Source organism: Ipomoea nil, unplaced genomic scaffold (genome assembly GCF_001879475.1).
Source record: "Ipomoea nil cultivar Tokyo-kokei standard unplaced genomic scaffold, Asagao_1.1 scaffold2827, whole genome shotgun sequence".
NCBI classification, from domain to species: Eukaryota; Viridiplantae; Streptophyta; class Magnoliopsida; order Solanales; family Convolvulaceae; genus Ipomoea; species Ipomoea nil.
Window position 1 is genome coordinate 490390 of NW_017619255.1, and position 24664 is coordinate 515053.

The window sequence follows — 24664 nt, forward strand, 5'->3', positions numbered from 1 at the left end:
AAAAGTCAATTTTTAATCCTTAAACTTTCAAAAATTGTAATTAAATCCATAAACATGTTATTTGAAAACAATGAAGTCCAAAAACTAGTTAATTACCTATACTTACAGGTTACCTAAGATTCTGACAACCTTTCCTACACTTTCTGACAATATCGCATTTGGAGGAGGCGACTAAGTGGTCTACCTTCTCCTTCACCCGAGAAGGTGACCAAGTTGGTAAACCTATCCTTGGCGCACAAAAGGAACATGTTTTTTTTCATATAAGAAAAAGAAAAGAAAAACGATGAATTAGAAGGGCAAAGATACAATGAAGTCTCTTCTCACTTCGCAACATCTCCAAAAGACTTATTTATAGAAAAAAAAAAAATGGCACAAAAAATGCACATACGCATAGCATAAGGAATGAAGCACAATAGAGTTACCTTTTGCAGTTTTTTCATAACTTTAATAAACAATGCACTAAGAAATGATTTTAACAAGAAAAGAAACAAACTTTCATATCAATATATGCATGCATTTGTGCTCCTACATAAAGCTTACCTGTTCATACTTTAGTAGCAGCTTTCCCACAAGCATGTAGCCCTTAGAAAAAAAATAGGGAAATGAAAAGCAATCCTTTTGAGCAAAAACAAGCAATAAAGGTTGAGAATGCAGGGAAGGGCAGGCTTATAGGAACAGGAGTTTAGTTGAGAAAGAGGGTTAAAATCCAACTCCCCATAAGTACCATCATACAAGGAAAGTCAAAAACAGAATTCTTGAGAAAAACAAAAGTATTATCCTAAACCACAAGACATACACTACACATAACACATTTACCTACCAATTCAATCTGTTAAACATTCACTTGGCCTCCACATAACACAACATATTTCACAGGGATGATGACTGAAGAGAGGAAAAAGGTCGAAAAACTTCGAACTCTTACCACCACCAATCCACCATCACCATCACCAATCACTAAAAGTTAGAATCTTTCAGCACTGCTACTGCACTGGTCCCTAGTACTATCTTTTAGTTTAGAGAGCAATGGAATAGAATTGATCGGGTTTTTTTTTCTTTTATCTTTTCTTGGCAGCCCTTGGCGACTTTCGAAGCTTAGGCATCTCACCCTCACCATCACCATCACTCACCTCTTTCCAATCAGTGGACTTGTTAGGTGTACTAACCTTCTTGGGTATCCTGGTTTTACCGTTTCTTCTGGGACTCTTCAGTTCTGGTTCACCATTTCTGTTTGCCTCTTTCAGAGGATACCAAAGGTCATTAGGATCTTGAGGTATAGAAGCAAGATCAAGTTCAAAAGATCCCTCAGGCACACCTTCTCTTTCAGTTCCAGTCAATGTGAATGAGGGAATTCTATGGGAGAACCTGTAAAGCTCATCGTACTTTATGAAAAATGATGATGAATCAGTCTCACCCTGGCTTGTTCTCTGAAAAACACTCACAAATCCATCCAATTTATTCAAGTAGCCAACTTTAATGCCAACATCAACATCAACATCAAAATCAGAAAGCACCTCCACAATTTCATACTTAAACGGCTGATGTTTATTAGGCTCAGAGCTCCAACTAATATCCCAGCCCTTGAAAAGAGCCCAAATCTCCCCTTTACTAGGATATATGATGTATGAACCCCTCTTCTTACCCTTTGCCCACAGCATTCGATGAGAGAATGAGGCAAGATCAGAAGTGACTTCTTTACCCCCAAGTCTAAACTTGCCACATGCAACAGGTAATCCAGCTTCAGTCCAACTAATACCATATTGGTCGTCTGGATCAACCTCAAGCCAATTAAAGTGTAGGGCAAATTTAGAAGAAGCTACTTTTTTGATATGGGCATAATATCTTGGCATGCCATCTACTGTATCATAACAAGCCCATAGTTGGCCAGCTTTAAAGCACTCTTCTTTTTTTTCCTTATCAAAATCATGAAATTCCTGATCAGGATAAGCAAATTCCTTAGGAGATGAAGTATGACTGGTTTCAGAATCTGATTCACAATCAATAACTTCAATTTTTTTGGTACCATTTACAGTTGAACCAGCAGCATCTGCATCAACATTGGGGGCATTAATATTTCCTTCATGCAAGTTCTCTTCAGAAGGCACTCCTTTTTCTTCTGGTTTGCTGTCTGGCACTATTTTTGGATGATTTATTTGGTCATCCTCTTCCTCAGCTTCATTGTATGAGACATTCTGCCTTCGCCGAGAAGATCTTCTGACAAAATTATCATTAGGCCCATCTCCCTGTCCTCCAGCAGGATTGCTTCCCTTCTCATTACCCAAATCTTCTGACTCATTGCTGCTTGAGGTATCAAAACTTTCACTTGATTCAGAAGCCCGTTTCCTGCTCCTTTTCCTGCTTTTGTTTTTAAAATTTCTACTATCTTGTGGCCATTCATTCACCTTGCAAGTGCCAGCCACTCCCTTACCACCAGCCACTGAGTTCATACCATTTCCATGTTTCTCTTTAGCCTTCAAATCCTCAAACACCTTAGAAGTATTCCCTCTGTGTGTCCCTGGTTCTTGCCCAACCCACTTAACCCCGGAGCCATGTTGAAATTCTTTATTGGAAGAAGGAAATCCAGCTGTGTTTGCAGCCGTTTTGGTGGTTCCTTGATTTGGAACCACTTTCGGCTGAGGAGGTTGACTAGGCTGGCGTAAGCCAACTCCAGTTGGAATACCTTGATAACCTAAATCATATGCAATGAAGGATTTCGAGCAGTTTTGGCAGCGCACAGCTCGGTTGACTATCTCCCGCCTATACTGAAACCTAACACTGCAAAAAGGACAGGTCGTCCAGAACGAGGTTTCATGAACTGATGAAGTTGATTGTACCTTTTGATAATGATTTTGGCCACTGAACTGAGAAGTGTAACCATTTGTAAAAAAAGCTGGCCTTGCAGGGGGGTTGAACTGATAAGGTGGTGGTTTCATCGAAGTACTTCTAATTGAAACTCTACATTTACTGTCATATATAGACCTTTTTGTTTGGTCTGAAAGCACAACATTTGCCTCCCCAATAAGCTTAAAAGCAGCTTCTGCACCAGGGAACTTGTTCTTGTCGGGGTGAAGGACAAGTGCGAGTTTTCGGTACTGTTTCTTAATGGTTACTTCATCTGCTGATCTATCAACTTGAAGGATTCCATACCAATCCTTGTCCAATCCCACCATGTTTTTAGCTGAACAATGAACATTGCAGACAGCTAGCAACTGATTAATGTTCTCTAGATCAGGGTAAAGTCGTTGAGCTTTAGCTGCAATCTTCTGGGCCACTTCAAAATCATTATTTTGCATTTTCTTCTCTGCAAGCTCCTTAGCCTTGAGGGCTTCATCTTTATTGCACTCCATCAATAGTACCAAAATATACATCAACCATTCAAATCACCAATGTGCAGCACATAAAATGAATCTGCAACCAGTCCTTTTCATGCCCAACACGGTGTTGCCCTGCCAAAAGTATACAAAAATGTCAAATTCCTAAAACTAAACATTATAAAATATGCAAACTCAATCTTTATTTTTTGTGGGATAATTGCAGAGTTTACCATGTCTACCATTTAACGCATCAAAAATGGAAAATTCTGTCCTAAATACACATTTTAGTTCCAGGAAAATATATGGCATATTATATGAATTTAATATATTATTTATTTAAGAATCACTAAACACGGTTAAGAATGGTTTTAGTAAGTAATCACCTATTGATTAATTAGGTCAAGTGTTAAAGCATTGGTGCAATTAGGGAAAGGCACAGGTTCAGAACAGGTAATAACTCAAAAAATAATACTCCCTAACTTTTTAGTTCAGATGAAGAAGCCTGCACCAAATATCTGAACCAAATAATAATTTGGATGAACTCAGTTTAGGTGAAATTATTTCAGTTCCTTTTATCAGGTTAGTATGTATATATCCACAAGTCATAAATCTTTTTGCAGGTTTTTATCATTTTTTTTTTTATATTTATCTGGCCATTAGTATTGATAGTTGAACATAAAGCTTAACATTGATTAGTTTTAAGTTTTAACCAAATGCAGAAGAAGAATTAACTCATTCTAAAAGAGTTCAGAATCCAGATATATTAAATTTAATTTGATATTTTATTATTTTAATCAATGTTGAAAAAATCGCTAGGCGCCTGGGAACCGCCTAGGGCGCCTAGGCGGGCACCTAAGGCGCCTAGGAGGCCGACTGCCTAGCGCCTAGGCGCGATTTTCGCAACACTAATTTTAATATTGATTTCGGTTTCAAGTCAAGTGTGGATAAAATTTTCACATCCAACACCAAAACCAAATTATGATTCAAATATACCATAATTTCAAATATTCAAACCCAAAACCAATAAGTTCCAACCATAATACATGGAGTAAATGAAAAGCGGCACAGGAACATATTTTGAGTGACTGAGCTTGCCCTCACTTTGCCCCAGACATGCACATAGCCCATTGGGCCCTGGCTCAAGCTAGAATAGACAGCATACTGAGATTGTGAATGGAAACTAGCCATTACAACCAGAAAACTCGGAGCGCGACAAAACCATTGCTCGAAGTGCTTAGCCCTATTGTAACCCTAAGTAACAGGGCCATGTATGCCCAAGTCCGTATCTTCCTAGACGTTCACCATCCTAGGACATAGCATCTCTAATGTTTCATAATAGAAGTCTAAGTGAATCAATCAAGAGAAAAAGGTCCACTACAACTTCCTAAACACAGCCAAATTCCAACCTTTATCTACCTTTTACTGTTTGGTCAAATTAGAAACATCATAATATAAAATTAGGTTCAGATTTTAAGTATAAGTTTGGATAATCTAAATACAGCCTACTCCTAGGTGCAACAAACTTCGTCATAAATTGATATGTACACTAGCCTATCATACATTTCTCTATCGTTATAAATGTTAAAAGTACTAAGCAGTGTTCTAGTTTTCTAGTGTGGAAAATCCAACCCCCAACCCACCCCTCTTACACTAATGCACACAATGTGAAGTTATCAGTAAAAGATTAAACAAATACTATTTCAAGCAGTGCTGTCAGTCTGTGACTTAGTGAAGGTTCCAACTCAAGTTCTAATCGTTCTGATACAAGTATGAACATTATTGATGAAGGATGTGCAACCCAATTGATTTTGGGCAAAATTTTCAAGAGGGCTACTGCAAAGCTGCAACTGATAACAAATCCCTTAAATTAGCAGAAGAGATTACTGATATTGACAGCAACAATTGTGCACGTGAGAAATTGAAAGCCGAAGATGACAGGGAAATTGACAGCCGCCGGCCACCGCAAACCACAGCCGCAGGTCGCGAGACGCAATATGCGAAATACAGTAGAACTAGAGACTGCACGCTCAGAGAAAAGAAAGTAGAAGAGTACCTAAGCACAGCCATCCACAGTCCACCGCCGGCCTCGCTCACGTCGTCACTCCACGGCTTCACCGCTATCCACAGTTCCGCACGTTGGTCGGGAGAGAGGAAAACAGGAATATGAAAGGAATTTTGACTATGATTTTGAATTAGCCTTGATTTAGGGTTCAAAATATTTTGTATACATACATATATATACTGATATACATACACACATATATACATACATACATAGATACATACATACATACACACACACATATATATATATATATAGATCGGGCCCTATCGATTAATTGGGCCGTGGTATTTAGGCCCGAAGGATAGTTTTAGATACTTGTGGGTAGAAAGTGGAAACAATTAATGGGCTAGGAAATGAAATGGTTTGGGGTTGAGAAGGGTTAGTAGCCCAAGAAAGAAGTAATGGCTTAAGTTTGAGGAAGGGTATTCAAGTTACTAAGGATGAGGGTGTGGATGGACCGTAATATTTAGGCCCGAAGGGTGGTTAGATGCTTGGGGGTGAAAAGTGGAAACAATTAATGGGTTGGGGGAGGAATAATGGTTTGGGCTTGAGAATGATTAGTAGCCCAAGAAAGAAGTAATGACTTGGGTTTGGAGAAGGGTATTCTGGCTACCAAGGATGAGGGTGTGGATGGGCCGTGATATTTAGGCCCGAAGGGTGGTTAGATGATTGGGGGTGGAAAGTGGAAACAATTAATGGGTTTGGGCTTGAGAATGGTTAGTGGCCCAAAAAAGAAGTAATGGCTTGAGTTTGGAGAAGGGTATTCGGGCTACCAAGGATGAGGGTGTAGACGGGTGCGTCGGGGACTAGGCAGTTTGTGCGTGGTTGGCAAGGTACATCATAGCACGTTGCCGCCAAGCGTAGTAGTGCAGGGTTGTTCCCCAAGCAGGGCAGTTTAGTTAGGGAGTTTTGAGCCAACTTCACCAACTCCTTAGCTATCAGGTCATGTTGAAGCCCCTCTTTAATCCGCTTTATTACATCCCCTTTGGCTTGGCTCATGGCTGCAAGTTCACATTTTCAACTCAATGCATTAGCTACGATGTTTGCCTTGACAGGCTCTAACTCAATCATGTGATCCACCTCCTGTCTAAGTTCATTGGGCAACTTTTGAGGCATTATGTCCCTATTTTCCTCAAGGATCACTTGAATAGGTAGTGAAACGATTGAAGCATCCTTACCTTTGTCATTCATATGCCTCAAGGACCACTTGAATGGTCAAAATCAACCCATCCCACATCCAAAGGCATATCCCAAATTACTCTACTCTTATGCACATTTGAGAAGAAACATGATGTTGAGGGTGGCTTTCCTCACCATATGCCTATCTAGTAAGAGAAAAGAGGTTGAGGTTAGCCTGTCTCATTTTCAAAAACATGCTCAAGGGGTATTATTAAAGGTCGACCAATAGAAGAATACTAAACTCATTTCCCTTGTCTTTAACAAATAAAAGAGAAGATTTAATAGAGAGATGAGTTAGAACATTGATGAGTTCATTCACTCTAATGTCCATGATACGATGACCTTAGTGGATCAACGAAACTCAAACTTTACTGCTCCTTTTCACTGTCAAATTCTTGCAGCTTATAGAGTGAGGCCTGAAGATGGATATTAGATCTGACCCAAGCTTTTAAGCCCAACAAGCATGTCATAGTCTTAGAGAGAACCAACCCCGTGTTTGCTGTTTTATAGGGTCAACTAGGCTTGAGCTCCCTATGAGTGTGATCCACAACACCTATGCGTTTTCCCTAGCCAGTGCCGAGTATGTTTAGGTGTGTAGTCCATGTTAGCAAAGCCATTCTTGTGTTGGGACGAATTGCCGTGAGGGTAGCAATCTCATGAGTAGTTGGCAATAACGCGAGGCGTAGGGAAGAGGAGATTAGGGTCTAGCTTCCGATCAAGGTTTGGCTTGGAGAATCTATGTGGTTTTAGGGACTTTTTGCAATGAAAACAAGAAAAGGGACAGTTATAGGGGTAAGAAATTTTTGTGATAGAAGTATGAAATGAGAATATTTTTAGGAGAGGTTTAAATGTATAAGGGGATATGAGTGAAGTTATAAAAATGGAATACTATTGTGAATGTTGATGGAAGTTACAGTACAAAGATTCAATATAATTTAAAAGGAGCAACTCCAACTCATAGTGAGGAGTTCTACTAAGTCATTTTATATTTTTTTTAAAAGAAATTTAATTTTTATTTTTTATACAACAAAATAGGATAATTCCCATATAAAAAGATATATTTACAGCACTCCCCCTTAGCCATTATCTTACCATACTTATGCATCATTAAAAACCTCACTAGAAAACCCTTGTGGGAAAGTCTAGTCAAAGAAAATAGTACATGATATATGTGTAATCATGTGTTACACCAGTTTTCCTCATTAAAAACATTGGGCTAAGAAAAACTTAATGGAAAAAACTTAGTTAGGGAAAAACAAGTACAAATATAAGTTTTCAGAGCATAATCTTCAAGATTATAAGGGTATTATCGACTAACTATTCAAGTACACTAGTGGTAGTCACTCCTACTGAAGACAACAATCTTTTGAGCCTAGACATCCCAATTTTGTGAACATATTTCTCAAAGGTGGATGTAAGCAAGGACTTAATGAACAAATATGTTATATTGTCCCTAGAATGAATCTTCTCAACAAGAATTTTACTATTTTTCTTGAGTTCATGTGGGTAAAAGAACTTATGTGCAATGTGCTTTGTAAGATTCACCTTAACGTACCCATTACTCATATGTACAACACATGCCACATTATATATCCTCATATAAGATAGTGAGAGTATATTTTTGCTTGTTATACTGCACAAACTATAGATATGATGCATGTATTAGTGACCTTAGCCATACACACTCTCATGAGGCCTCATATAGAGCAATGATCTCTAAGTAATTAGATGAGGTAACAACTAGGGTCTGTCTAACGGACCTCCATAAAATAGACGTACCTCTACAAACCAGTCTGGGATTTAACATTATGGGATCAAACATATAGCCATTATCTGAATAACCCACCAATGTAATATCCTAGTTATTTCAAAATAAAGATGAAGATATTTGAGAATATGATTGCTCCATTCCAATGTTTTCTGGTTAGAGAAACACTAAACCTAGCTAACAAATTCAGTGAAAACAATAATATCAAGTCTACTGTAATTAACAAGATAGAATAGAGCTCCAATACCCCTAAAATAAAGAACTTTAGGGTCCGTTTACTAACAAAAAATTATTCTCTATTTTCTATTTTCTAATTTTTCAGTTTTCATTCTCTGTTTTCTATTTAGAAAACTTGTTTACTAACAAAAAACTGTTGTCTGTTTTCTATTTTCTATTTTCTAATTTTTCAGTTTTCACCTAAAATTAAGTTTAAGATAATATTAATATTTTTTGAGCTAATATTTAAAATATTTTTTAGATATATATATTCATTTGAATGACATGTATATGAATATATAACTTTTACTTTGAATTCTAATATATGTGAGATTTCAATATCCGATATCTGGACCGAACTTGTATTACGGTGTAACATAATTAAAAATATCCGAACTAATAATCTATTGAGTTCAATCAAAATCTAAAACATTATATAGAATTTAATTCTTAGTTTTAGAATTTAATTCTTAGTTTTGATAATGTAAATAATGTCTAACTTTAAAATGTAAGCAAATAAATTATGTTTAAACTTTAAATAAGTAAAGTAAGTAAAAAAGATAGAAGATAGATAAGTAAAATAAGATGATAATGAATGTAATAATGTGGTTATAGTGACATATAACTAAATAAATGATAGATGATTCTATTTTGCATTTAGAAAATAATTTTTAAGAGTATTCCAGTTTTCCTGAAATTTTCAGAAATTATTTTCAGTTTTCAAAATGGAAAATTGTGCTAGTAAACATGTTTTCTATTTTCTATTTTCCAGTTTCCAGAAATTTCTAGAGATTCCTAGTTAGTAAACGATTCCTTAGGTTGCCAAGACCTTGTGGTCTAATGACACCAAGATTGCACTTTCATATATGGGAGGACATGAGTTTGAGCCACTGAGGTGACTCTTTGTGCTTCACTAATTTGAGAAAAAGAGATCATCATTCAACACTGCATATCAAATAGTTATATATTGTGTGCTAAAATTTAATTAACCAAGAGAATCACCTTTTAAATCTGTAATAGCAAAGGATAAAACATTATTTTGTACTATTAATTAGTTATAACATTAGTGTTAAATAACTACTTTTTAGTTTTTGAATTAATATTAATATTGGTTTTTATTATCCAATAGTATTATTATCAACCCATCCAAATACGTTTTAAATACAATGAATTTGGCATATATGTACACTAATGGAAGGACAAAATAACATTTGTGTTGCTTCATTCCTACAAGTTTTGGCAATTCTTCTTCTTATCAACTCTTGCAATGCTGCAGAGAACCATAATCCATTAATCCCCCACAATGAGAAATGACATTAAGCAATTCAAACCCAAAATCTGCAGTCCCCTGGGCAGCTATGCAAAAACTTCCTTTCTCAATTCTGAAGGCATAACAGCTGCAGAAGGTGCGCGTTGCGTGATCCTCAGTGTCCCGCCCATCTCAACGGGAACGAGGGGGATAAGAGAGTGTAACACGTCTGTTATTAACGGGCGATAGCTTGGCTCGGGTTGAACACATAACACTGCAACAGCAGCAACCTACACCGAGCCCCAAAACAAATTAAAACCCGCGGTTTCTGTAAGCCAATGCCACAAAGTGCAAAGAACCAGAATTTCTGATCTCGAAAACGTTCAAGCTGTTGACAAACCTGATGTAAGTGCTTTAAATCCATTGCATTTTTTATCACAGGATCCACGATGTTTGGAAGCTTTGATCTATCTGTGAGCTGAGGCATGGCCTGCATCCCGTAAATACTAAACCGTTTAGCAAGTTTAACGAAATAAGTAACGAATGAATTGAATCTTACCCATGTGACGAGAGACTGGCACTGAGATGGTGCTAGTTTCTCGACAGGTCTTCTTCCTAGTAGAAGCTCCAAAAGCACAACACCAAAACCGTAAACATCACTCTTATCGGTTAACTTTCCTGGAAATGATATATAACAAATTCTGTGAGAAAATCAAATGGATTAGATCATAAACTTCAGTAACCAGGTAAAATGACTGGCATTTGGGTTAGAAAATTAAACCAAATAAATTGAGGATTTTAGATCATATACCATCTAAAAGGTATTCCGGTGCTACATAACCTAACGTTCCCGAGAGCTTGATGTTGTTTTTGTTTTGAGCCCCATCTGGTATGGCAAGACCGAAATCTGAAAGCTGAATTGAAGAAAACATCGAGAGGGCGGCCGGGATGTTAGAAGAATCGAAATTTCATTTCCCGCAATTGATAACATTACTACACACTATAGGTTTAACAAATCTTGAATTCAATTAATGCCTTAATTACCTTAGCATTGAAGCTGGCATCTAGAAGAATATTAGAAGATTTCAGATCTCTATGGATAACTGGTGGGTTGCAGTGTTCATGCAAATATTCTAATCCCCTAATCAAATAGTTGCAATTTGTTAATACCCAAAATCAAATTATTAACACTAAATACCCACATGGTCTGTCTACTGACTACTGCATTAATTAATAACACCAACTAACCTTGCTATATCGAGTGCAATTTTCATTCTTAGATGCCATGTTAAAGCCGATCCACGAGAAGGTCCTAATCCGATCCCCGGTGATTTCAAGAAAACAAGATAGTTAATTTGTGTTAATTCGTATTCCGATTCCTACATTGCTCGAGATAGCTAAGATTGGTACCGTGCAGATGACTTTCCAAGGATCCGTTTTGCATCAATTCATAGACGATAATCCTTGTATCATCACGAACGCTATATCCCAACAACGAGATTATATTCGGGTGCTGCATTTTACTCAATAGCTCAACCTCAGTCTGCAATATCAAATTGATAGCTTAAAAACCATTGAAATAAATAAATCATCAAACAGAGGTTTCGACCCAAAAAAATGGTACCTCGAATTCTTTTATTGCATCCGGAGTTATACCCTCGAGCTTCTTCACTGCTACATACAAGTTCTCTCCCAGCTTCCCCTTGTATACACACCCGAATCCCCCTTTCCCCAACACATTACTTTCCTCGAAATTATTTGTGCCCGATTCTAGTGCCTTGTAATCCATCAAAGAAACACACCCTTTCCGGGAATTTGACTTCATCGAGTTGTATTTGCGAATATATTGTGATAATGCAAGACCTTTAACAACATCTTCGTAACAAAACCATTCAAAACAAGAAACCTCAGACAAATTAAAGCATCCCAACAATAAACATCATAAACTAGCTAACAATTTTCATAGTGTCTTGTACTCCATCAAAGAAACGCCTTTTTTCCCAAAAATTCTCCTTCCAAGGATTTATACTTATATGGGGTTAGTTCAACGCATTAAACAATTCAACATCTTCAAAATAAAACCAAGAATATCAGAAAGTGGTTTCTACAAAATTAAAATTAAAAGATCCATAAATTCAAGAAAAGAAGTACCTGAGCTATGAACACTGTCCTTGTGAGGTTTGTGAGCTTTCTTCCTATGATAAATCCATAAGCAAAATATGAGAAATATGATTAAACCCAGTACAGTTGAAGCAGCAATGAGTGCTATGATCAATTTCCTTTTGGGTTCCATTTTGTGCCCTTGACTTGACATTTGGACCTCTGGTTATTAAAAGAATCAAGCACAAAAGCAGTCAATATTCATTGTTCAGACAGTCAACTTGGGTAAAAAAAAAAGGCAACCAATCTGGTCTAGACATAAAGGTAAAATGCAGGAGAACTAGTTTTGACTAAAGAGAAAGGCAAAACCAGCCTGGAATTTGGAGAAAAACAAGACCTTTTGAATTTATAGCAAGCTTTTCCTCTTTCTTTCTTTCTTCCTTTCTTTTTATGGCATTCAAGAACATGAATTTTACAAATTGTGATTATGTATAAACATCCTATGACATTATCTTAGTACTGTAAAACACAAGAAACCAATAATTAACATGTCTGTAATAATCATTTAAACACAAAGAAACATGCATATGTATTGACATTGCATTTTTTGGCGGGGAAGCTAAGGGGGTACCTGGAGAAAAGATTGGTTTTGATGCATACAATGGTGTAGACAGGCAGCAGACATGGAGGAAAGAAGGGAGGAAAAAGTGTCAGCAGAGAAGATGATTCTCTTTCATTTCTCTTTATTATTTGCCCTTTTTAATCACAAGAGAGGCCTACTACAATTGTTTTGTAAAGCTTCACTTCCTCTCTAATTATTCTCTACTGCTGCTATTGCTCAGCAATACCCAAAGGGAGAGTTAGAGAGCAGAGATGGGGAAATACCAAAAAAAAAAAAAACATATATATATATATATATATATATATATATATATATATATATATATATATATATAGAATTCTAATCTGGTGAGAATAAATTGTTAGGTGAGGATGTGTGGTTGTTTTGTGGCCTTTGATCTTAGGCAATTCAAGGGTTATTTTATTACGGTGCATTATGACCTGTCCATTTGCACAGTACTATTGTTTGCCGTGTTGCTTGACTTTTTTTTTTTTTTTTGCACAGCATTACTAAGGAGGGTATTAACGTATTTATGTTATTTTATTTATTGCACGCACCGGGAGCGTAGGGGATTGACGTTTCCTAAATTCTCTCTGGCGACCCCGTTATAGTTCTACGATGGCGTCGTGGCTTCTCCCCATCGTGAGTTTGATTTCACCATCTGTTATTGACGTGCAGAGGGGTTCTGATCTCGGATGGCGACTGGTTTGTTGTTCTTTTCGTTTACTTAATCCTTTTTTTTTTCTGGGGATTTCTTTTTGGTGCACAGCTACGATGTACGGCGAGCTATCCGTTTTGGCCAGTTTTTTGGAGATTTCTTTAGCTGGTGGTGCATGTAATTTTGTAAATCTATGTCCGATTCTGTACGTTCGCGGGGGGGGGGGGGGGGGGGGGGGGGGGGTTGGTTGGACAGTCGGAAATAAGTGGTGGGGATTTTTTTTTAACTGGATATGAATACGCGATTGCGCGTAGCTTCTTGGTGGGGAGCTGGGTGACAGATGAGTTTAAATGGATCACGGTCGTGTATGAGTGTCTAAGTGTCGCCGATCATTCCTTTAGTTTTCCTAATTGTTTATTTCGCGTCGTCTGTTTGCTAAGGAGAACCAATGAACCCAGTTTTTTTTTTTTTTTTTTTTTTTTTTTTTACACAGTCGGCTAAACAATTAGGAGATCATTAATATGTTTGTATGTAATTGCTCTCAATAAGTGAGGTATTTTCTTTTTCCTAGTTTGAAATAACCAATCTGGGACCACAAAAAACCTATAGAATTAGAGTTGGATTTAAAATTCTTTCCTAGCTTGATATATGATTATATGAGAATACAAGAGTTCTAATTGTTTCTAGCAGTGAGTCTTGCCAAGTGTCCAAATCTGACATGAATAACCAGTGGACCAACACATGTGTGTGGATAGTGTGTTGGTTTGTATTTATCCAAAATTTGTGGGGTTTTTTCCCAATTACTGTGCAGATATATGTACACTCATTTGTTTTTCTTACTAAAAGTTTGGTGAATGTCACTCATATCTTATTCCATGGTGTTTGTGATTGGTGATGCATTTGGGGCAGTACGAATTTTTTAAATGTGGATTAATTTTTTAGGATGTGTAGTTGTTGTGTACAGAGTATGGGGTGTGTGAGTTTTTTCGGTGTGCAAACATGTTCTCTGTTGACATGTAACCCCTCCCATTTCTCTGTTTTTAGCTGTGCAAACATGTTCTCTGTTGACGCAGTGCACTATGCATGTTGGGGGGGGGGGGGGGGGAATTGTACATGCTTTCTACTCGAAACCCCTCCCACTGCTCTTTAAAGTTAGATGGTACATGTATGTATGACAGTAGCATGGTGGAAAGCTTCCTATATTATATTTACATACAATGTTTAACCAAAACCGTGCATTTGAATCTTTAGCGCCAAATCTAAACTGTGCATTTGAATCTTTTGTTCTTTTATGGTGATGGTTCAGTGATGCTAAACTGCTACTAATATTTCCAGGTTTTCCATTTTACCTCAACAGCACAGTGTAACTAAAATATAAGTATACTGCCCACGTTGTGTGTTTTCCTTTTAGTTCTCTGCCACTTTTGAATTACTAACCTGTCTTATTTTCATTTTAATTCATTACGTTATGAGTTGGATTTAAAATGTGTTCCCAATCTAGACTTTTAACTGTGCAAACATGTTTACTAGGCAATAACAGTTTTATTTAATCAAATGTGTGGCCAAATCTATTTAATAAAGGATGTGTTGTTTGATTTCCAATTACGTTTAAATTGATTTGTAATATGGTTTTTTTGCCCGGTGTAGATGGTCTTGCTGGTAACATTACTGGTGTGGATGAAGGTTGTCGGCTCGAAATATCTCCTGGGTCATCAAAGTATTGGTGGCCTCAATGTGATGATGGGAGTAAGCCAGTCATAGGCCAGACTTTTAGAACTCTTACGGAGGGTGAGGAATTCTATATAAAGTATGCTGCTCTGGTGGGGTTTGATGTTAGGCTTGGTTCTTTGAAGAAGGATAGGGGAGGGGTGGTGGTTTTGAGACATTTACTTTGTAATCGCGAGGGATATAAGTCTGTCTCGGGTGGCACACCCAATGGAGGGGGGGGGGGGGGGCAGTGGGTGACGATGATAGTCAACCTGTGCCTGTCAAGCGTCGTAGGGTTTCAAATAGGGTGGGGTGTAAGGCTAGGATCGTTTTCAAAAATGACCAGACCGGGGGGTATTGGGTGTTCTCATTTGTGGAGAAGCACACTCATGTGTTGTGTACTCCTATGTCTAGGCAGTTCATGAAAGTGAACCGCAAACTTGATTTTGGACATCAGGCGTTCATGGTTAATTGCGCAAAGGCAAACGTGGGGACAAGCCAGGGTGTTAGGATTTTAAAAGAGTTTGTGGGTGGGTATGAAAATGTTGGGGCAACTAGTGTTGATTTCCAAAACTCAAAACGCGACCTCCGTGCGTATATTGATGGGTGTGATGCGCAATATTTTCTTGATAAGTTGTCCAGAAAAAATGACAAGTGTGCCGCGTTTTATTATAAGCATGACATTGATGAGAACGACCAATTACGACGTGTGTTCTGGGCTGATCCGGTAGCTCGTCGCAACCACACGGTGTTTGGTGACATTGTGTCCTTCGATGCAACGTACTCAACAAATAGGTACGTTTGGAAGTATTTTTTAAAATGTTTTTGTATCAGGAAAACAAAAATAAACATACTGTTTTTGATGCTGGGAAGGTTTAAAACTGCTACCCAGTTTAACATAATTTTATAGTAGTGTAAACTATTAGATCATAATAGGAACGACTACGAAGAAGTGTATATTTTCATAATTTATTTTAAACACTCTGCTAAATATAGATGTTCAGTAAAGTTTCTTCTTATATTTGGTCCCAATAGAATAGGTAATTCATTTCTACACTAATTATATTCGGTAATTGTAATCCACAGAATCGCACCGCGTATATGTTCGACCAGGATGTCAACACCCCATTAATTCATCACCATATGCACCCCCCCACAACACTTTTGCTTTCAAGGGTCCACACCCCGCACACACCACCACCTCGTGATAGCATGAACCTCTTACTAACTGCGTTCTAATGATCCAGGTACAAAATGGTTTTCGTTCCCTTCACAGGTGTGGATAACCACAAACGATGCGTTACTTTTGGCGCCGCACTGATCACCAAGGAAGACGTCGCGTCATATGTATGGGTGCTCGAGTGTTACAAGGGGGCAATGGGAGATGCTCCATCATGTTTTGTCACAGACCAGGACCCGGCTATGAGGATTGCTCTAGAACAAGTTTACCCAGGTAGTCGGCACCGTTTTTGCATGTGGCATATTATGATGAAGGTAGGTGAAAAGGTTGGCCCGGAGTTGGCTAAGGACACTGTCTTCCGGGGCAGGCTTAATGATGTGGTTTGGGATGAAATTCAACAGCCCGATGTGTTTGAGACGAGGTGGCAAGCGTTGCTAGGTGAGTATGGCTTGTTAGATCATAATTGGTTCACACAGTTGTGGGAGGCACGACGTTATTGGATCCCCGCGTATTTCAAGGATATGCTACTTTGTGGGCTAGTTAGAACCACGTCCCGATCTGAGGGTGAGAACAGTTTCTTTGGAAGGTATTTAACCCATACAGCCAGTTTGGTAGAGTTTTACAGTCACTTTGAATCTGCAGTAGATGCTCAACGGCAGATCCATACCACGCTTAATGCAGTTTGCGAAGGACATTTTGCTCCGACAAAAACGGACTTGAAAATGGAACGCCATGCGTTGGCCCTGTACACCGTCACAATTTTCCATGAGGTACAAGCAGAAATTTATGCAGGGTGTTATTCGTGTGGGGTAGTGTCCGTAGAACTAGCTGGTGATATCATCAATTACGGCATAAAAGACGGTGACAAACAGCAGCACCAGGTGCACTACAACTCCACCGACAATAGTGCAATGTGCACGTGCTCACTTTTCCAAAGGTTGGGATGGCTGTGCCGCCACATTTTCATAGTCTTCAAAAACAACAACGTAGACAACATCCCATCAAGATACATAGTAGACCGCTGGACACGCAAGGTTTGTTTGCGTGCCGAGTTTCAGATTGATGGCCTTACTATTCACTCAAATGTTAACGACGATGAATCCAAGACTCAGGAGAACAGGATGTGGGCAGAGATCTTTGCATGCGTGGGGTTGGCAATTAACAGCTCAGAACGTGTTGAACGGTTAACCCAAGTGATCCACCAGCTGAAGGATTCTTTCGAAGGGGAAACGAATTGCCCGGTAAACCACAAAAAAAATAATCCCATGATTCAAGCATATTGTGGGTCGGTACCGTCTTTGGCAGTGACAGTCAAGCCGCCAATTGTTGCAAAAAACAAAGGCAGTGGAAAAAGAATCAAGGGGAAAAGGGAAAAAGCCATTGAGCAGTCTTTGAAAGGGGTTAGGAAATGTCACGGGTGTGGCAAATACGGGGGGCACAATAGTCGCACTTGTGAAGTCCTTCGAGCAACACGTATGGGGGTGGGGGTTGAAGGCCTGTGAGCACATCTGATGGTGTTGTTTGTTGAATACTTGCTAGCAATATAATCTATTTTTAAATGGGTCTTAGACACTATCAAAAATCATTGTGCTAGTATTTTAAATTGCAATGTCACAGTGATGCACGCTCTACACTATGAACTTCGGATACTAATGTAATAAATAAACGAGGGTTCTGTACCAGGTCCCTCGTAACCTTCCCTGTTTTTGTACATTAAACTCCATCATTAGGAGGCACGTGGGTATTACTGTGCAACAAGGCTTAAGAATGGGTTTATATTGGATATATTTTATTAGATACATACATTGGGGACGTTAACTTATGATCAGAAGTCACAACGGATGGCAACACATCATGATAAGACTCAAAGAAATTTTAAATACTACTAGATGGTTTAACCTGACCATTGATATAGGTGTGCTAGTGGCTGAGTAGATATGTCCATAGATTTCTTTAGTCTTTGCTAGTACAATCTCGAATTTATTTAGACCTCATAACTCGTGGCCAACAAGATATAGTAGATAATTATTCAACTAAAAGACTATACACTAACTCACTGATCAATGAAGTAACGAATCAGATAACAGTAGTAAATGTCACGGGTGTGGCAAATACGGGGGGCACAATAGTCGCACTTGTGAAGTCCTTCGAGCAACACGTATGGGGGTGGGGGTTGAAGGCCTGTGAGCACATCTGATGGTGTTGTTTGTTGAATACTTGCTAGCAATATAATCTATTTTTAAATGGGTCTTAGACACTATCAAAAATCATTGTGCTAGTATTTTAAATTGCAATGTCACAGTGATGCACGCTCTACACTATGAACTTCGGATACTAATGTAATAAATAAACGAGGGTTCTGTACCAGGTCCCTCGTAACCTTCCCTGTTTTTGTACATTAAACTCCATCATTAGGAGGCACGTGGGTATTACTGTGCAACAAGGCTTAAGAATGGGTTTATATTGGATATATTTTATTAGATACATACATTGGGGACGTTAACTTATGATCAGAAGTCACAACGGATGGCAACACATCATGATAAGACTCAAAGAAATTTTAAATACTACTAGATGGTTTAACCTGACCATTGATATAGGTGTGCTAGTGGCTGAGTAGATATGTCCATAGATTTCTTTAGTCTTTGCTAGTACAATCTCGAATTTATTTAGACCTCATAACTCGTGGCCAACAAGATATAGTAGATAATTATTCAACTAAAAGACTATACACTAACTCACTGATCAATGAAGTAACGAATCAGATAACAGTAGTAAATGTCACGGGTGTGGCAAATACGGGGGGCACAATAGTCGCACTTGTGAAGTCCTTCGAGCAACACGTATGGGGGTGGGGGTTGAAGGCCTGTGAGCACATCTGATGGTGTTGTTTGTTGAATACTTGCTAGCAATATAATCTATTTTTAAATGGGTCTTAGACACTATCAAAAATCATTGTGCTAGTATTTTAAATTGCAATGTCACAGTGATGCACGCTCTACACTATGAACTTCGGATACTAATGTAATAAATAAACGAGGGTTCTGTACCAGGTCCCTCGTAACCTTCCCTGTTTTTGTACATTAAACTCCATCATTAGGAGGCACGTGGGTATTACTGTGCAACAAGGCTTAAGAATGGGTTTATATTGGATATATTTTATTAGATACATACATTGGGGACGTTAACTTATGATCAGAAGTCACAACGGATGGCAACACATCATGATAAGACTCAAAGAAATTTTAAATACTACTAGATGGTTTAACCTGACCATTGATATAGGTGTGCTAGTGGCTGAGTAGATATGTCCATAGATTTCTTTAGTCTTTGCTAGTACAATCTCGAATTTATTTAGACCTCATAACTCGTGGCCAACAAGATATAGTAGATAATTATTCAACTAAAAGACTATACACTAACTCACTGATCAATGAAGTAACGAATCAGATAACAGTAGTGTAGTTATTATATATTGTCTGCAGATGTTTTCAGTTTTTTTGTTAAAAGTTAGACATCGGCATGTGCTAATATCTTTTTGTCGGACACAAAATAACCAAACTAACTAAATAACCCACCGCAAACGGGTGTTATGAACTTTGATTTTCCATATCTGTTTCAATATTTTAAGTTTTTTTTGTGTGTACTGTACAAATGCATGGGATGGCTAATCTAGAGCCATCTGGGTAGTGATTGATAACTCTATTTTCGCTCAAATACATGTAATTATAATTATAAATAAATAAAATAAATAAACGTTTACACGACATTTATGGTATGCGACTATACGCCACTGTGCAATATGCAGATGCCTAAAAGACTATACACTAACTCACTGATCAATGAAGTAACGAATCAGCTAACTGTAGTGTAGTTATTATATATTGTCTGGAGATGTTTTCTGTTTTTTTGTTAGAAGTTAGACATCGGCATGTGCTAATATCTTTTTGTGGGACACAAAATTACCAAACTAACTAAATAACCCACCCCAAACGGGTGTTATGAACTTTTATTTTCCATATCTGTTTCAATTTTTTAAGTTTTTTTGTGTGTACTGTACAAATGCATGGGATGACTAATCTAGAGCTATTTGGGTAGTGATTGATAACTCTATTTTAGCTCAAATAAATGTAATTATAATTATAAATAAATAAAATACATAAATGTTTACACGACATTTATTGTATGCGACTATACGGCACTGTGCAATACGCAGATGCCTAACTGTATTGGGTTACTGTGCAATACTCAGATGCCTAACTGTACTGCAGTGCAACCAGTTGCACAACCCACCAACTGAATTTCCCAAAAACATAACCATTATTACAAACATGCAATTGTAGAGTCTTTAATTAAACACTAAAAAAATATGGCAGCACAGTGCAGATTGCGTGGTGATGCCTAGGCAACATGTGTGCAACAGTAAGAAGATAACAACACACTCAATAAATCAATATAAAAAAAAATTATTATGCAGCAGAACAGCATTATTAAGCCAGAAAAATGTTTAGCCATTTATTATGCAGAGGTCACGCACTTCGCATATCATTGCTGCCCGTAGTCACCGCCATCCTAAGATCATTGACGCCAAGCTTTTTTCTGGCGAATATATGTTTTGGTATGTACAGCAATTGCTTCCCGGTGCCCATTGATTTCAGACAACAGTATGTCGTGCAAGTATCTCTGCCGCAGCTTCCGGACCTCATTCCGGTCCCCCTTCTGCAAGCCACAGTCCCAATCCTTACACTTCTCGCCCATGTACGCTTCCATGTGTCTCATTGTGTAAATCCCGCTATCTTCTTTGTGTTTACAATCTCGCCACGGCATCTGCATCCTTATAGCCTTCATGTTGTCAACAAAAGCTGACCGTAAACCCTGCCCTTTGTTATGAAGATATGCTGATAGCATATCGAGCTTGCGGGGGGGGGGGGGGGGGGGGGATAACAGAACATGAGGTTAGTATAGTGATTTGAATAAAGCACATAATATCTAGCCACACGGTCAAGAAATCCGTAACAAATTAAAATACCAATGGAAAACAAAATATTTAAATCCTAAACGTAGTAACAGTAAATTGAAATCCAGCAATGAAGTCACGAGAACACAGCAAGTAACGCATTATTTATAGCATTGGGACAGTTCAATGATTAAAATGTAGATTAAATTTTTAGGATGTGTAGTACTTTTGTGGGACAGAGTATTTATGCTGTGCAAAAAATATCCTTTATGCTTATCTAGGTAAAAATCAATCAGCAATTAACGGCGACATACCAACTTTCGACTCAATACACTTACCAATTCTTGTGGAATGGAGCCATATCTATCCTCGTTTTTACCAGCTACCGGGGAGTTGTCAATGATTTCAAACCTGCGCTTCCGCATGTTGACACACAGCACGTAATAGTGAGCAGCTTTCAGAATGGGGAAGAAAAACTGCACTCAAACATTTGTATACGTCAAACGCAGCTGATTTGTCACTATCTTGTTAAATGCAAACAAAGGATGGGTTAGTAAATGGTTACTTTACCAGGTCTACATCGGCACAGCTAATATGGGGTGCACGCTCAAAAACCTTATCTAGCCGCTCTGTAAACCAAACCAAGCGTACATCCCATCCACCCGTGGAGAAAATAACACTACTCAACTGTTGAATGTTGTGGCGGGGGGACAAAGACACATAGGTAGTTAGGTAATAGGAATAATGCTTTAAGTACAGGGACATATATCACATACCAAAGTGTATATCGTAACGAACACTCTCCTAGGTTCTTCGGGCTTTCTACCCTTCTCCAAATCATTCAACACGCACGTCCAACATTCCACCACTGGCATACGTACGGCACTGTCGAACTGTAAAGACATGAAGTCTTTCACCTGCCCATGCCTCCCGTTAAATGAGAAAACCTCTTCGGTGCTGCATAGTGTTTTTAAAAACACCCATAAAAACCGGTGTTCAATGAGTTAGATGTGTTACATATGTAGAGAGTATAACAACGCAAACGGTACTGACTAGTTCCGGTCTTGATGGTGAAAGAACCATTGCCACAGAGAGAACCGATCGGGATCGGGAATCGCAGCAATCGCTATATGCCCCTCAGGAAAACTATTCAATAAGTTTAGACCCCCCACAGGCTCAGCACCTGACCTTGCATCGCAGCGCAATTCCTTCAAAGGCGCCCTTGGTCCCGACCCACCAATACTAGCAGGTAATGCATCTCTGTTTGTGTGTTTGCCCTGTGATATGTCAACACCGAAATCAAGTCAAATCAATAATCAATCACACAAACGGATATTAAAACCACGTATTAGTACCTGCACTGCTGGCCCAATATTTTCCGAACAAAACACACGCCCCACATGCGGTAGAGGGGTTACAACGGTACGGTCCTGCTTTGTTTGGAGTGCTAATCAATTCACGGCAACCACCACATGCATGATGCATACTACAAAACTAATGGACTAACCTCAGTGGCGCTTGAACCGACTGCATCGCCGACAATACCTCTCAATACGCACCCACCAGTTGATACATCTAAACTGCCCCCATTATGCCCATCTGTGCAGTGCGGGCGCTTCGGGGATAAGACTCCAGTTTGTGGACCCCCAAAGTGTTGTGTCAAGCCTAGACTAAAGCTAGGTGGATCGAACCCCTCCTCAGTATTCTTGTGTCCAACCTCAATCTCGTCAGCTACAGCGATAGTCTCCACCCAGAATGCTTCATCGTCTTGCGTGCCAGTCTGTGCACTCAGTGTCGGTTGGCTTCGTCTCATGCCCAACAACTTCCCGGCAGCATCAAGAGCTTCTTTAAATCGTGGGTTGTCGAACGTCTCATCCGGGGCTTCCTTCGCCATCTCAATCAAATCTTCTACGGTGGAAGCTATGAGTTTTGATTTGGCAGCAATTACCTCAGCAAACCCCTACATTGATTGAAGCAATAAATATTCATAATACACAGACGCCAACAAGGGGGGCAGGTGCAAGGTTAGCATTACTAAGGGAATTTGTAGGACAATAATGAGTAACAACCCCCCCCCCGCCCCCCCCCCCCCCAAATATAAACCATACGCTCTACGGACAGAAATAGCAACCACCGTATGACGACACACCACAATAAACCGGATGTTAGCTCCACCACAGTTATAACAACTAAAAATAAAGACCTGTTTTGTACTGCCGCCCAAAGCCCCATGCTCTCCTACTCCGGTAACATCCCGCAACGGTTCCATCCTTGCTCCAATCCCAAATCCCCCCGCTCGAATCTCAGAAAACTCACGCTCCTTCAAAAGCTTTCCAGTCCATCCAATTAAGGCAGGGATGCTCCTAGTAATTACTCGAGGGCCTAACGCTACTCTGTCCACATAGAACAACTGCAAAATCAAAACAAACGAAAAAGTTATATACGACGAATCACCTTTATATACCTGCTCATTTTAAGCCTGTTAATTAAACAAGAGCACTGGAAAAAAAAAAAATCAGACCACTAGGAATAGGAGTGGCCCCGTAAAACGTTGCATCTTGTCATCCGCCCAATCACGGTGGGTTTTGACTAACCGTTTAAGCAAGTACCCACACCAATCTAAGTCCCTTATCTGGTCCACATCTTCAAGCTGGTGTAAAAACTGCTGGTTGGCGTAGCCATTCTGGGTGCTTTCAATCATAACAGTAGCAACAGCCACGGAGAAGTGGCGCTTAAACCACTCACCACCATCCTCGCAAGGTAACATCACCTCACATACCTTCCTCAAGGTTATTGTGTTGTCTCGCTTTCCAACTTTCGCCCGCCAATCCCTCAATTCCGGCCCCACTTTCTGACTAGGCCGACATACTATCTCTGTTGACCCTAATGGGAGCCCCAGAACAGCACCAACATCTTCTCTGGTAATTTGTAGAGCTATCTCGCGCTGGACATCTAGTGTGAGATTAGTAGGGTTGAACACACTAACCAGCCAACATCCTAGCCGCAATGGGATCTCATTAACCTCTAGTCTCAAGATACCGCCCATTCCCATGTCGGTAACAGCCTGTCTTTGTTGTGTAGTGAATTCGGCCATAGCACGGATAAGGTCCTTGGGTGTGCATCGGGTGTTAAATGACGGGAACTTCGTTGCTTCTGACCGGAAAAGTTCAGGGACATGAGTGTTTTCTGTCGTGCCCCCGCCCGGTCGGCTGCCTTCAACATCAGAAATCCTGGTTATCTTCCCTACACTACGCCCAGAGCGAGTAACGATGCACTCATCACCCGCTACACCGTCGCGCAATCGTTTGGTCCCTACAATAAAGTGGCGAGAACGCAGACACGTGAACACGTGTAACCGTCAGCAGTAAAATCAACAACGCTAGACACAAAAAAAATATGATGTGTGTGTGTGTGGTGGGTAAGCACAGAAATGTGGCCTACAGTCATGACTTCGACACTGGTTACACCACATAACCACGAGTGCACACCGAAAAACTCACACACCCCATACTCTGTACACAACAACTACACATCCTAAAAAATTAATCCACATTTAAAAAATTCGTACTGCCCCAAATGCATCACCAATCACAAACACCATGGAATAAGATATGAGTGACATTCACCAAACTTTTAGTAAGAAAAACAA

The 24664-nt window shown here is 39.2% G+C and overlaps 3 protein-coding genes and 1 long non-coding RNA gene across 5 annotated transcripts; 1 reads left to right on the plus strand and 3 right to left on the minus strand.

Moving 5' to 3' along the window:
- Nucleotides 1-684: 684 nt before the first annotated feature.
- Nucleotides 685-5529, minus strand: LOC109159456. Its single transcript, XM_019307555.1, has 2 exons — nucleotides 5368-5529; nucleotides 685-3446 (listed from the first exon to the last, which is right to left on the minus strand). The coding sequence occupies exon 2, from the start codon at nucleotides 3366-3368 to the stop codon at nucleotides 1059-1061; it is 2310 nt and encodes a 769-aa protein (XP_019163100.1). The 5' UTR covers nucleotides 3369-3446; nucleotides 5368-5529; the 3' UTR covers nucleotides 685-1058.
- Nucleotides 5530-9704: 4175 nt separating this feature from the next.
- Nucleotides 9705-12731, minus strand: LOC109159438 (probable receptor-like protein kinase At1g80640). 2 transcript variants are annotated; one of them, XM_019307550.1, is made up of 10 exons: nucleotides 12523-12731; nucleotides 11943-12113; nucleotides 11416-11666; nucleotides 11202-11334; nucleotides 11040-11103; nucleotides 10836-10932; nucleotides 10603-10705; nucleotides 10351-10469; nucleotides 10192-10281; nucleotides 9705-10081 (listed from the first exon to the last, which is right to left on the minus strand). In XM_019307550.1, exons 2-10 carry the CDS (start codon nucleotides 12103-12105, stop codon nucleotides 9899-9901), a joined length of 1203 nt encoding a protein of 400 aa, XP_019163095.1. In that variant the 5' UTR covers nucleotides 12106-12113; nucleotides 12523-12731; the 3' UTR covers nucleotides 9705-9898. The 2 variants fall into 2 exon arrangements, with proteins under 2 accessions (XP_019163095.1, XP_019163094.1); XM_019307549.1 differs by lacking the exon at nucleotides 12523-12731 and adding an exon at nucleotides 12289-12400.
- Nucleotides 12732-13131: 400 nt separating this feature from the next.
- Nucleotides 13132-17560, plus strand: LOC109159387 (protein FAR1-RELATED SEQUENCE 5-like). Its single transcript, XM_019307502.1, has 5 exons — nucleotides 13132-13218; nucleotides 14507-14534; nucleotides 14819-15083; nucleotides 15293-15673; nucleotides 16126-17560. Exons 1-5 carry the CDS (start codon nucleotides 13132-13134, stop codon nucleotides 17558-17560), a joined length of 2196 nt encoding a protein of 731 aa, XP_019163047.1.
- Nucleotides 17561-20880: 3320 nt separating this feature from the next.
- On the minus strand, nucleotides 20881-21595 carry LOC109159454. Its single transcript, XR_002050576.1, has 3 exons — nucleotides 21586-21595; nucleotides 21354-21491; nucleotides 20881-20972 (listed from the first exon to the last, which is right to left on the minus strand). It is a non-coding gene; the product is annotated as an uncharacterized LOC109159454 (long non-coding RNA).
- Nucleotides 21596-24664: the final 3069 nt, after the last annotated feature.